We start from the raw sequence: 13553 nt of genomic DNA on the forward strand, positions 1-13553 counted from the left end.
AGGTGTTGTGGTAGTTCAAGGTTAGTCTTTGTAGAACTGATTTCTGTACACAGGATTATACATGTTGTCATTGAGGTGGCTTCATGATACAAATGGTTCTGTTTCTGAACGATAAGGAGAGAAACCTGTGCAGCTTTTTTGAAAATTCTCTTTGTAGTATGCTATAAAAGTTTTCATCCATTTTTTGATTAATGAGGTTTGACCTGAATGTACTTTGTCTGGAGGGGGGAAAAAACCTGATAAATCTTGTTGCTCTAAAAGTATCTTTTTCTATTTAATAAAGGGTCTTCAATAAATGTGTAGTAGGGTCCCTCTGTATGCGCAAGTTGTAGTCTGTCCTCTTGTTTTTCTCTGAAATTCTTTATTCTTGACTTCTGATGTTTGTGTGAATTTTTTGGTCCGTTTGCCAGTACGTAATGGTGTTGCTTCAGTCGTACTGGTTCTGTATTCAGTGCTTTCACTTTAGGAATGACACCTATAGGTATCGTGTCTCTCTAAGTGTCCCGCCAACATGCTTCAGTCCCAATATCAGCAAATCACTCCCTGATGCAACAGTGGATTAATGTTTCCCTGCTTTTCGTTCCTGTCAATTCTCTTTCTCTCTCTCTCTCTCTCTCTGGCTCTCAAAGAACATTAATACCAGCCAATATGTGCACAGCAAGATTCCACAATCAGCAATGTGATGATAACCTGATATTTTTGGACATGTTAGTTGGTGGATAAGAGTTAGCCGGGACCACTTGGAGAATCTCCCTGTGCTCTCTTGCAGCAGTGCTGTGGGATCTTCCCATGCCCATTCCGGTGTCCATTAGCAGCAGTTTTTCTTTCAACCAGGAGCCATGTAAGCAGCCAACATTATATTGGGGCAGTTTATGCCCACGTTTTGATCACTGTTTGGACAACAGCTCAATTGGCTGTTTTTTTATTCTTCCCAAATTTCTCATGTGCAAGTTGATTGAGTGGAGCTCATAGATCATGGCACAACCACGAAGCAATCTGAGTGGAACCAAAGAGAAATCTATCAGCCAGACACTTGTGGGTGACCATTGGAATTTTGGTAACACAATTGAGCTTAGAATGGATTTCAAGAATGAACTAAAGGGAAGAGCAAGAGTGAATGGAGAACATGCAATGTTTCTCATTTAAGATTGAATATATTTTTAACTGTTATGTCAGTGAAGGTTAATGTCATTGGTATTGTAACAAGCATACAAAAACAACAGCTTGCCCTTCTATTCCATTAATGTAATAAAATGTCTTGAGAGGCTTTACGGGAGCAGTCAAAGCTACTAATGTTGTTGAGCCATAAAAGATATTAAGCTTAAAAATAAAATTAAGCTTGGCAAAGAGAAGTGTTTAAGTAATACCTTTAAAAGAGAGAGAAGTGGAGTAGCAGGGATGTTTGTTTAAAGAAATCCAGAGGTTAGAGTTTAGATAGTTAAAGGTACATCCACCATTAGCAGTACAGACCGTATCAAGAATTCCACAGGAAGCCAGAATTTTGTGCACAGTTCATGGACAGTTGTAGGGCTGGGGAATGTTAAAATGATGGGGGTGTTACAGGGCCAATAACACTGTCAAGTTTTTGATTATATCTAATATATACGTTCCCTGTGGTCCTGCCCTAGGCATTTGACAGAGTGCAAGATGTTCACCCAGAACCTACTCCACAATAAGTAGACAATATTGCATGTAATGTTCAGCTGCGGACTTTGGGTGAAGTAAGAATTCCAAGGATTTTGGTCTGAGCATTTAAGAAAGAAATATGTTTTATCACCAGGTCCTGTGGCACCTTTGGGAGAGATTGCAGAAACAATACAGAATGTCCAACTGGAACCCTGGCCGCTCAGCAGCCCTAGTGTTACTCCAATAACAGTGAAGCCTGTACATATTCTCCTATATCCTTTACCATCTCTCATTATCCTTGCAGCTAACACTTGATTTCAGAAAGCATATAGTTTGTCGTCCACCCCTGGAGAAAGCATGCTGCTGCATTTTCTCTTCATATATCCCAAGTTAAAATTTAACCACATCCACATATTGTCGTTAGCATTTATTGTTTGTCCCTAGTTGCCCCTGGGAAGGTGTTGCTGAACCATTTCTTGAACATTTATAGTCTGTCTGGTGTGATTATTTTCAGAGAGTCAATAGGGGTTGTGTACACTTTTTTTTTCTTCCTCTGTCTCAGAAGTAATGAATCAATTGAATTTTATTGTAGATTTGCACTTGACTGACCCCCATTTATAAAAGAATGGCATTACCAGTTTAATATTAATTATAGCACAGAAATGAGTTATTTGACCAACTGGTCTACGTCAGTGTTTATTCTCCTCACAAGCCATCGTCCACATCGCTTCATCTCATTCGAACAGGATATGCTTTACTTTCTGTGTCTCTCTGTCTCTCCTGGACTTATCTAACTTCCTCTTAACTACAACAATCACTTAGCAATGCCTTCCACTATTTTTGCTTATGGGGCTCCGTCATGTTTGCAGGCCCAGTCAATTCAGCTTGTGGTAACTGCCTAGAACTGCCTCACTATGCTGCCCACACTGTCTTTCAGTGTCTTTTCAATGTCCGTCAGTTGATGGCTGGCAGCTCATGCATCGAATATCTTTTGATATTAGTGAATCTGTGTGGGAGTTGGTTAGTTCACTTGGCTAGATGATTAGAGTGTGGTGCAGAGTAATGTCAATAGCGGGGGTTGACTTCCCCTACCTGCCCGAACGTAGTTTATGGAGATAACAAAGTGCAGAGCTGGATGAACACAGCAGGCCGAGCAGGAAGGCTGAAGTTTCGGGCCTAGACCTAAATTTCAGCCTTCCTACTCCTCTGCTGCTTGGTCTGCTATGTTCATCCAGCTCTACACCTTGTTATCTCAGATTCTCCAGCATCTGCAGTTCCTGCTATCTCTGCAGTTTATGGAGGTCTGCTTTTTTGCTTTGCCCTGCAGAGTAGTGCCTCTCAGCTACAGAACCATTTGTCTCTGCCTAACAGAGAGAACCCTCGAGCACTATGGCTAATTATCTTCCCTCATTGAACTAGTGTGCAGTAATTAACAATGTGAGACCTTTGACTGTGCAACTGGATTGATTCAAGCATAAGTTTTACCAAAAATCGATTTAAACCCCAAAACAAATCTGTACACACTTCATTTTCTCATCCAGAGGATAAATTTGTATTTTCTGTGGTATTTTCTTAAAGCTGCAGATGTTGCGCTCCTGTAGTAATTTGTTACAATACTAAAACTATGGTTATACAGTATAGTGTGAGCATTAGTTTAAAGCTGCACTCACAGGGACGATGGAATCAATGACTCATCCAGAAAGATGGATCTTTCTCTTTAAGTTGTGCAGACACGTTGGCAACATCATAATTATAGTCATAGTTATAGTTCTGACATTGCCAGTTGAAAGCCGTGAGCTGCTAAAGTTCACAAATGTGTGTGTGACAGTTTTGTTGAAATGAGGTGGCGACATTACATTACAATTGACGCGTTAGCCCCAGGCTGGCGAGCAAAGACGAAGGCAGAAACAGCCAAAGTTCCAGTTCTTCAATGATATTTAATAAACCTTACTGTTTACTGGTCCATGCTAGATGGAGACAGAATCAGCTTTGGTGCCGTTCTATAGCATGCTGGGTGTACATGAAGGATGACCATTCTGGAAGATGTATTAGCTGCAATTGCCACACATCAAAGTGTATCGCAGCATGAATTAGATTCTTCTGGAGAAATATTGCATGGAAACGATATTAGTGTGAGGGAGTTTGTTGATGTAAAACATCTGTGTATATATAATGTAACTTATTTGTATTCTTGATGCATTAAATGACAGAGGAGAGAAAATTGCAACTTCTTTTAGGAAAGGTTGTAAATAGCCTTCATGAGACATCGAAATAGCCTGTGTTTGTCTTTGTTCACTGAGAGCCTTATTGAAGGCATGCCATCACCAGAGAAACAGAGGATAATTAGTGGATAAGACAATCTATTAAAAAGCCTTCGCTGTTGTAACACTAAAGGTATTCAGCAATCAGACCATTGAGTTAATCTCAAACTGTCTGTTAGTGTTTGTCTCAGCCAAAGAGAATTCCACTTGAGTTATTTTTAATCTGCTTCTTCATTTTCTCCTGCTTTTTATTTTCCTTTGTTGTGTAAGCTGGATTCCTGAGTTTGAGCTTATAATACCATGCAGGTTTCTATCAAAGAAAAGCTGCTCAGATTGATTTGCCTTATCTCCTAGTAGGGGAGAGGGGTAGGAATTTTTGTGGTCTCTGAAGCAATATTGCTTCACATCCTTGTGGTGATTCCCTCTTTTTGTGTGTGAAATAGACAATTTCAGTAGAATTAGAAAGTAAATCTATCCTCCTTGGAAATACAGAACAGATGGAGCTCACTTAGCCCATCAACTAACTGCTGCCTCTTCGGAAGAGCAATGCAGTTAGTTCCACTGCCCCATTCTGGCTCCAGATTCCAGGAGTTTTTTTCTTTCTCCTTTTTGAGTATTTATCCAGTTCCCTTTTTGAAGGTTACTATTGGATCTGTAGGCCCCACCTTATTAACCAATGCTGCAGATCAGAACTGTTCGTGTTTATCGTCATGTCGTCTTGGTTTCTATCCACTGGGCGTTCAAAAGAGTTTGTCTTAATTTAATCTATCTAAACACTTTTTCTGACTTTAAACACCTCTTTCAATCCATCTCCTCATCTTCGCTTCGGTCTGTCCGCATTGGTATAACTGCTGATTCCTGGAACAATTCTCGTAAATCTCTCTGCACCTTCTCTCAAAGCCTTTGCCTCCTTTCTGAAAGTGTAGTGCTTCGAAAGAAATATAGTACTGCAGCTGGAATCAAGTCAGTGTTTCATATAGGTGTAATAGAATCTTTTGTTCTCTGTACTTTCTTCATAAAACTCAGGATTCCATATGATTAACTAATTTGTTTACCAGTTCTACCTCCTTCAAAGACTCCCTGAACACCCTCCTCTTACACCTACTGTAGCATTGCACCATTTAGCTTATACTGACTCTCCCCATTCTCCCTGTCAAAATGTATCACTCCACATTCTTCTGTAATTAATCTGCCACGTACCTTCCCTTTTGACCAGCCTATCTGACCTCTTGGAATTTATCACTTTCTGCCTCGCTGTGTACTACAAGTCAATTGATGGTCTTGCCCACCTCTATCTGCCTCCATCCTTACAAACTTCCAAGAACTCTGCATTCTTCTAGCTTCAAACTCTTGTGCCTCTCCCACTTCCTTCCTCCCCTGTTGAGCCATCCATAATAACATCAGAAGTCTCTCCTTTAAACGTGTCTGCCTTTGCAGTACTTTCCACCTTTTAATATATTCCTGAATGAGATTTTAACCTAATAGCCAGCCAATGTGTGTTTGGTAATACTCTTGTGAAACACTTTTTGGGTCACTTTCCTACATTAACCACTATAAATGTCAACTGTTTAGTTTTGTTTAATTTGTCATTAACATACAGGCGACTGGAGAGACTGTAAGAAAATACTCCCACTGTACTTAATTTTTGCCCACAAAACTGATGGGTTGGGTTCAGGTCAGATGCTAAAGTGGAGGGGAAAGAAAGATCTGAGACCAACTCCCAAGCTGCCTCCAGACCACCCACCTCCAGTTTTGACAAAGTTGAGGCAAAGGTCAACCAGCAAACCCACTCCTAAAAAGGTTGGCAGTGTGTCAGAAAGGCAGGTAGCTCCTGATTTAACCTGCTCCTACAGAGAGCAAGGGGAAAGAGACCCAGTAACTGAAGTGAGACAGAGCTTCAAGGGGATAATTGTTGAACAGTACTGCCTGTGGGCCTGAAGCTGAGGCCCTTTCTCTGGCTTCCGAAGGTTCCATGACATGCAGTTCCCTGCTCCTCAACAAGGCCACCCTGGAATTGGCAGCCATTCCCTCCATCTCCTGTTGGTCCTGTGAGCTGCTTTGGCATGTTCCTGACTTGACTGGAAGTCAGGCCTGTCAGGACCCATAAAATGCACGTTGCAGAGTTATAAGTGTTTGACATCCAGACTGTTCACACCTCCACTAGCTGACTTCGTGATGAAACAATACTGTGGTTTGATATCTGGGGTCGGCCGCAAAGCAAGTGGTGACCACGTCATGGGACTGTTGATGTGGTCACCGTTGAAGGAGTCCCGAAGATAACCAGACATCTGAATTACTGTTCCAGCTCCACATTATCGCTGGCGTGGTTGGTAGCACTTGCACCTCTGCGTCGTAAGTTTGTGGGTTCACATTCCACCCCAGAATTTGAGCATTATATTCTAGACTGATATTCTGGTGTAACACTGAAGGGGTGCTGCATTGTTGGAGGTGCTGATCTTCAGCTAAGACATTAAATCATCTGCCTTCTGGTTAAAGTCAGAGATCCCATCGTGAAGAAAAGCAAGGGAGTTGATCCCAGTGTCTTAGTCAACGTTGATGCCTTAATATCTCAAAGGGATTATCTGATCACTATCAAATGTGGAAATTTACTGTGCATAAATTAGCTGCAGCATCTCCCACATCACAACAGTGACCATGTATGAAGATTGCATGATCGGCTGTAAAGCATTTTGGTATATCCAGGCACTGCATAAATGCATGTCTTTCTTTCTGCCCCTGTCTTTCCCTATTTCATTCAGAGCAAGCTTCTGGTAATTAATGCTGGGGCCATCAGAATTTCATGGACCTGCTGCATTTCTGGCTCCCCTCTGGTCATAATTGGTACCTCTCTTTATCCCAGTGAGCCATTCATGTACAGTAATGATTGGAGTTGTACAAACTATAACCTCAGGGTTGGTTGGGAGCACTTATTTGTGTCTGTTCAGTCACTGGTTCTGCTACTGCAGCAACCAGATATAGGGTGCTGGAATCATTTCCCGTGGACATGTAAAAGTGCAACATTATTCCCTTGTGCCAGTTTGCATCCCTCAGCCTCTTAGGCCTGTGGTATATGTTTGTGTACAGTTCTGCTTTCATTAGACCGCTGTAATTTCACAATGTCACTTAACATTAATCCTGTTCTTAAGATGTAATGATGTCCTGTGGGCAAATTCTTCCTGGAACACAGGCTGGAAATGCCAGTATGGTAGACCTAGATGCTTTTTTTATTGTCTTATTGTCCAGCACTGATCAAGGACAAATTGTGTTTTTGAAAGTTATTATGTTTTCCTTGAATGTAAAACGTGCAATGTTCTTCACTCCCACAAATCTCATTCTAATCTGTGATCTATCATGGGTAAATTTTAATCATTGGGTTGCTGATCGGCAAAGAGTGTCATCCTACTGCCCAGTTAGTGATGGCATGTGGCCTGAGCCATGTTAAAAATGCCCACTTTGGTGCCCCTCGGCCAGGGAGGCCAGGGCAACAGGATTGGATGGATATGATGGGGGTGGGGGGTGCTGTTGAAATCTGTGGATACTGAACTTGAACCTCATCTCCAACATTCAAACTTCTTTTTTTTTCTTTTATTGAGTGAGCTGGCTGTCTGTAGTAATGGATATAACTTGCCTCTTGGTTTTTTCGTATGATTCTCTAGATATTATGTAACTCAAGTAGCTCACCATGTAAGTTGCATAGGCTCAATTTTGACAAAGCATTTTTTAAAAAGCCTCCAAACCTGTGAAGAGAATATTTCCACAGATAATTTATATCTGATGCAAATAAAAATGTTAGTCAGAGAAAAGTAGCCCCCACAAGAAAAATGAAAGGAAATGCTGAGGTGCTTCTCCTCAAATCACAGTTTGGGTCTGTCTCTTGGGCTTGACTATCAGAAGTGAACCTCGCAGAGAAAAGTCTTTTGGAGGAGCAGTTAGGAGAGCCATTGCTTCTTCCTGTCCCACTAAGTTTCAGCACAGTTATGGCTTCTGCAGCTGGGATGGAGGGAGCCTACCCTACAGTGGACCCCATTGGCCTGTGAGGTATCAGTGAGAGGATTGCGGCACTTAACCCTGGCAGAATGGAGGAGGTCATTGACCCTTTTTTTGTAGCTCTGAGCTGTGGTGACTCCACTGACCCAGATGGTAACCTCAGACCAGGCTGGCGGTATATGGTGTCATATGAAGGGTCTAGGCCCGAAACGTCAGCCTTCCTGCTCCTATGATGCTGCTTGGCCTGCTGTGTTCATCCAGCTGTACACCACCTTGTTATCTCATAACTCCCTCTGTTGGTCCTGGGGGGAAAAGGACAGACTTCCTCTGCGTCACTCTTCCCCCAAGTTTGTGATGGACATCGAGTTTCCCCTTGTTTGCCATGTCCAGGGCAAATGTCGTGAATTCTGCAGGGCAGTGCGTTACCAGGTGCAGAACCTTTTAATTGGTGCCAGGGATCCCGAGATGTCCTGGCAGTGATGAGTGGGAGAATTGGATTAGCATTGCACAAGTGGAGTGCCATAGGGTTATGATAACTGGTTAGTGAGGTATACTGGGATAATGGTGTGAGAAAGCATGCTTAGCCTCGAGGAGAGAGAATCCTGGCATGAAACTTGTTACCTGATTTCTGACAAGATTCGGACCTATACTTCTGATGTGAAGCACTTTCACCCTGTGTACCTGTTTTCACCAGATACTGGTCCATCACGCAAACCAGCCTTCCTTCCATTGATTCAGTCTACACTTTCTGCCTTCAGAAAGCATCCAACATAATCAAGGACCACTCTCGCCCCTGTTATACTCTCTTCCACCCTTTTCCTACAAGCAGAAGAGACAAAAGTTTGGAAACACGTACCAACAGATTCAAGAACAGCTTCTTCCCTGCTGTTATCAGACTTATGAATGGATTTCTCCTATATTAAAGTTGATCTTTCTCTGCACCTTCTCTGCAGCTGTAACACTATATTCTGTATTCTGTTCTAGTACCCTGATGTACTTGTGTAAGGCATGATTTGCCTGGATTGCAAGGAAAAAGAATACTTTTCACTGCATCTTGATACATGTGACAATAATAAATCAAACATACACACATTCGTTCACCTTGTCCATTCTTATAGATGTGTGTGTTCTACTGAATGACAGATTTGTAGACCAGTAGACACAAGTGTAAAAGCTAGTATGTAAAGCACTAACTAAAGAAGGCATATGCACCATTCATTCTGAAAATCGAAAATCCAGCACAATTGGGACTTTGGAATTACTGTATATTGTTTCATTTGCAAATACATTCTCGCACTCGCATGCACTCTCTCTCTCCCACCCTCGCACATACACACAAATTTATTTTGGAATTTAAAAGCCATTCAGCATCAATTTATTTTAATGTAACGTCAAATGTTTCAGGTTTTTCTCAAACATTTGACTTAATAGACACGGTCAACACAATTATTTTGAAGACTCTTTTGGAAACGAGCTTGATGTTTCTAAGGGCACTTGAGAAAAAAAGTAGGCTTTTCCACAAAACTAATGTGATAAGACATACATGGATATTTTATAATGTGCGGTTAATAAAAGGATGTGATTATTTTTGAAAGTGGATGGCGCTGGGTATTTCAGTGCACTCTCAGTATGCTGCAGCTAATCGTTTTTGTGCTGTTTTAACAACTTGCTTTAAAAGTTGCTCTTTTTTTTATTTTTCCATTAAGCTGTGTATTTTTAGGTCTTTGGCTCTTGAGGATTCATTTTAACCTGTTGATTTGCAGACGCACGTAAATGAGTCCTCCTGACAAAGGGGTCATGCTCCAAAAGCTTGTGATTTCAAATAAACCCGTTGGACTGTAACCTTGTGTTACATGTCACGTAAATGAAGACATTCCAGTGACAACGAGAGGACAATCAAACCCTCTCAATATTGGTAAAACCACCACCTCCCCACCTCAAAATTACTACAGAAGTAGGATATCTGAAATAAAAACACACAAAGTGCTGGAAATACTAGGCAGGTCATGTTCCATCTGTACAAGTGTTCCAGTGAAGGATCACAGTCTGAAATGTCAACTCTGCTTCTTTCTCCATCAATCCTTTAGTCTGTACTACGTGAGATTAGATTAGCTCTCCAGGATATATGGTGTGTCAACAATCAGCAGTGTTTCCCTCGCACCTGCTGTATAGCTCCTCAATACTGTACCATGTGAGAACTCAAACTACCGCATGATATTTAGCAGCTTTTTGATATAGCTTGCAATTATCCTAACCAGCTTTCTGTACCTTCTTTCCTCACAGGATATTCTATGTGTCCCATGACTCCCAAGACCTCAAGATCTTCAGTTACATAGCCAGGGATGGTTCCAGCAACATTTTCCGATGCAACGTCTTCAAATCTAAAAAGAAGGTAACGGACTTGTAGGGCAAGGGCTGGACACATACTTCAGAAACTTGTTCAGCACTCGAACATACAGCACAAGAACGGGCCATTCGGCCCAAGTGGTCCAGGCTTGTGTTTATGCAGTACCTGAGTTTCCTCCCACCCACCTTGTCAGCATAACCTGGAAAATAATAATCAGAGCAAAACACAGTGGATGCTGGAAGTCTGAAACAAAGCAGAGAATGCTGGATAAACTCAGGAAATCTGGCAGCATCATACCAGACTTGAAATGTTAACTCTGTTTCTCTCTCCACCAATACTGCCAGACCTGCTAAATTTCTGCAGCACAACCTTATTCTCCTTTTCTCCTTGAGATATTTCTCTAGTTTTCCTTTAAATGCATCTGCCTTGTGTGCCATATGTGATAGCAAGTACCACATGCAATACATCCTCTGAAATCACCGACAGCTTTATGCAGCAAGACCTGGATAACAAATCTTTAGCTGATAAGTGGCAATTAACATTTATGCCACACGAATGCCAAACAAAGACTATCTCCAACAAGATTGGGCAGAAGAGTCTGTTTCTGTGCTCTATGACTCTATGTTCAGAGATACAGTGATAAGTATTGTTTTGGGTGCTATCCAGGCAAATCATAAATAAGTATCCGGGTAATAGAACAGAATGCAGAATATAGTGTTACAACTACAGAGAAGGTGCAGAGAAAGATCTTTAATATAGGAGAAATCCATTCGTAAGTCTGATGACACCAGGGAGAAAGCTGTTGATTCTGTTGGTGTGTGTTTTCGAACTTCTGTATCTTCTGCCTGAAGGAAGAGAGTATAATTGGGGTGCCAGGTATCTTTGATTATATTGGCCGCTTTCCGGAGGCAGCGGGAAGAATAGATGGAGTCAATGGAAGGAAGGCTGTTTTGTGTGATGGATTGCGCTGCGTTCACAACTCTCTATAATTTCTTGCAGTCTTGGGCAGAGTAGTTGCCATACCAAACTGTGATGCATCTGGATAGGATGCTTTCTCGCCCCTTGACGTTGTACCAGCACCGACTCCCACCTCCCCCCCACAATATCCTGGGGATAACATTGACTAGATCCCTAACTGGAGCAACCACAAATAATGAGGCTACGAGAGTAGGTCAGAAGTTGGGAATTCTACAGCAAATGACTCATCAAAGTTTGGCCACCACTTAGAAGGCATAAGTCAGGCGTGTGATGGAGTATACTCCACCTGTCTGGGTGAATGCCACTCCAGCAATATTCCAGAAGCACCCTACCGACCAGAGCAAATCGGATTGCTTTGATTAGCATCCCCATTCTCCACCTTAAGCATTCACACTCTACTATTGCAGTGTGTATCATCTATAAAGTACACTGCAGCAACTCGCTAACGTTCTTTCAGCAGTATCTACCAAACTCGCCACTTCTACCATGTAGAAGGGCAGGGGAAACAGATGTGTGGGAACACCATTATCTGTAAGTACTGACTTGAAACTGCATATTTTTAATCCACTAGCGGGATATGGGCATCTCTGGCCGGCCAGCATTTATTGTTCATCCCAAGCTGCCCTTGAACTGAGTGGCTTGCTGGGCCATCTCGGAGGGCAGTTGAGAGTCAACCACATTGTTGCGTGGCCTGGAGGCATGTGTAGGCCAGACCAGGTGAGGAGGGCAGATTTTCCTTCCCTCAGGAATATTTAATGAGCCAGATGGTTTGCTATCTTTTCCTTGACCATCAACAATGGCTTCATCAGTAGATTCTTAATTCTGGATTTTTTTTTTGTATTATTCAACTCCAAATTCCACCATCTACCGTAGCAGGATTTGAACTCGGGTCCCCTGAACATTAGCTGAGTTTCTGGATTAATCGTTTAGCGATAATACCGCTCAGCCATCACCTTCCCCTTATGTATTCCTGATACTTCACTGTCATTGGATTAAAATCTTCAAATCCCATGTGCGTGTGTGTGTGTGTGTATATACCTACCGACACCTCATGGCTTATCAGCAGCTTCATGAAGGGGATTGGAGATGAGTGACAACATGGGCCATGCCGATGGGGGACCTTATCACACGAACGACAAATAACACAGTTAGCAACAAATCGTGGCAACTCCAACATGAAAACAGTACTACGTTTCCTACTGGAATAGGTAACTTATGAAGCCTTTTTAAGATGCTACGCTTTTTTTGGTTTCTGAACATTTTTGTGGTAATGGTTTTCCCAGAGGCATCTAAGAAAATATTTCAACTGCAACGCATGTATGTCAATATTCTTTGATCAAATGGAGTAGTTTATATCTTCTGCTTTGCTAGTTCTGTTGCTATAGTAATCTGGGACTCTTCAGGCTGTGGACAAGGATATATTTATGCTGTCAGGGAGCACTTCAAGGTTTCAAAGATCAAGCAATATTTTCCAGACTCCAAGGACATGCACTTTTCTTAGTATCAGTTCGCCAAAGAAAATGGAAAAATCTAAAGGATTGTTGTCCTTCTTTAAAAGAAAGAAACTCTCACCTGTGTGCTTTTAATTTGCATTTTTAGGCCATATTGTGCATTGGAGAATTTGAATTTACATTAAGACAGAAAATGCTACAAAGATCCCGCAGGTCAGGTAACATCCTCAGGGAGAGGAAGCTGGAGTTCATATTAGAAGTCATGTCCTTCATAGACCTGTCCTTACCTCCCCTTCTTTTCGGGCCTGTTGTGTGTTTACAGCATCTTTTGTTTTTATCTTGGCATCTGCAGTATTTCCCTTTTTTTTTGGTTTCTCAGTTAATTGTGTTTGAGTCGAGGGGTTTGATGTCTGTTGCTTCTGCTTCTAAGTGAAGTATGCAGGGCGAGTCCTGATTCATCAGGTAACTAATTTAAAAAATACACGAGAGAGTTGTAAGAAGGAAGAAAATTTCGGCTGAAATGTTCGAAGAATCTTCATTTGGTAGCAGAAAGTATTTGGGATATAAACCTCCATTCAGCCTTCCAACCAAGCTCATTCAAACCACGAGGGAAATGGAAGATTTGACAATAATGAACCTGTTCCTGAATAACACTGCTCATTTTATGCAAAATCATACCCTTCTGCAGAGCTCACTGATTTCCCTCATTATTGTTCGTTGGTTGTTTGAGACCTGGAGAGGTTATTTGTGATCTGGAGCACAGCTTTAAAGGATTGTTTTTAATGATACCTGCCCCTTTAAGACCACTGGTCAGCTACTCCCTTTGTGAAAGTGGTCTAAACTGATGTGGTTACTAGATGTTTATGTCAATTATCAAATGCTGGAGAAATCAGGGTTTAGGTT

The 13553-nt window shown here is 41.8% G+C and overlaps 1 protein-coding gene across 1 annotated transcript in view; it reads left to right on the top strand.

The window, feature by feature from the left end:
- Positions 1 to 13553, top strand: part of nos1apa (nitric oxide synthase 1 (neuronal) adaptor protein a) — a 321058-nt gene that overhangs the window by 190297 nt on the left and 117208 nt on the right. The window contains exon 5 of the mRNA XM_048602049.1: positions 10158 to 10266. Coding sequence (XP_048458006.1) covers positions 10158 to 10266 — 109 coding nt within the window. The remainder of the gene's footprint in view (positions 1 to 10157; positions 10267 to 13553) is intronic.

Source organism: Rhincodon typus, chromosome 10, assembly GCF_021869965.1.
Source record: "Rhincodon typus isolate 14 chromosome 10, sRhiTyp1.1, whole genome shotgun sequence".
Lineage (NCBI taxonomy): Eukaryota > Metazoa > Chordata > Chondrichthyes > Orectolobiformes > Rhincodontidae > Rhincodon > Rhincodon typus.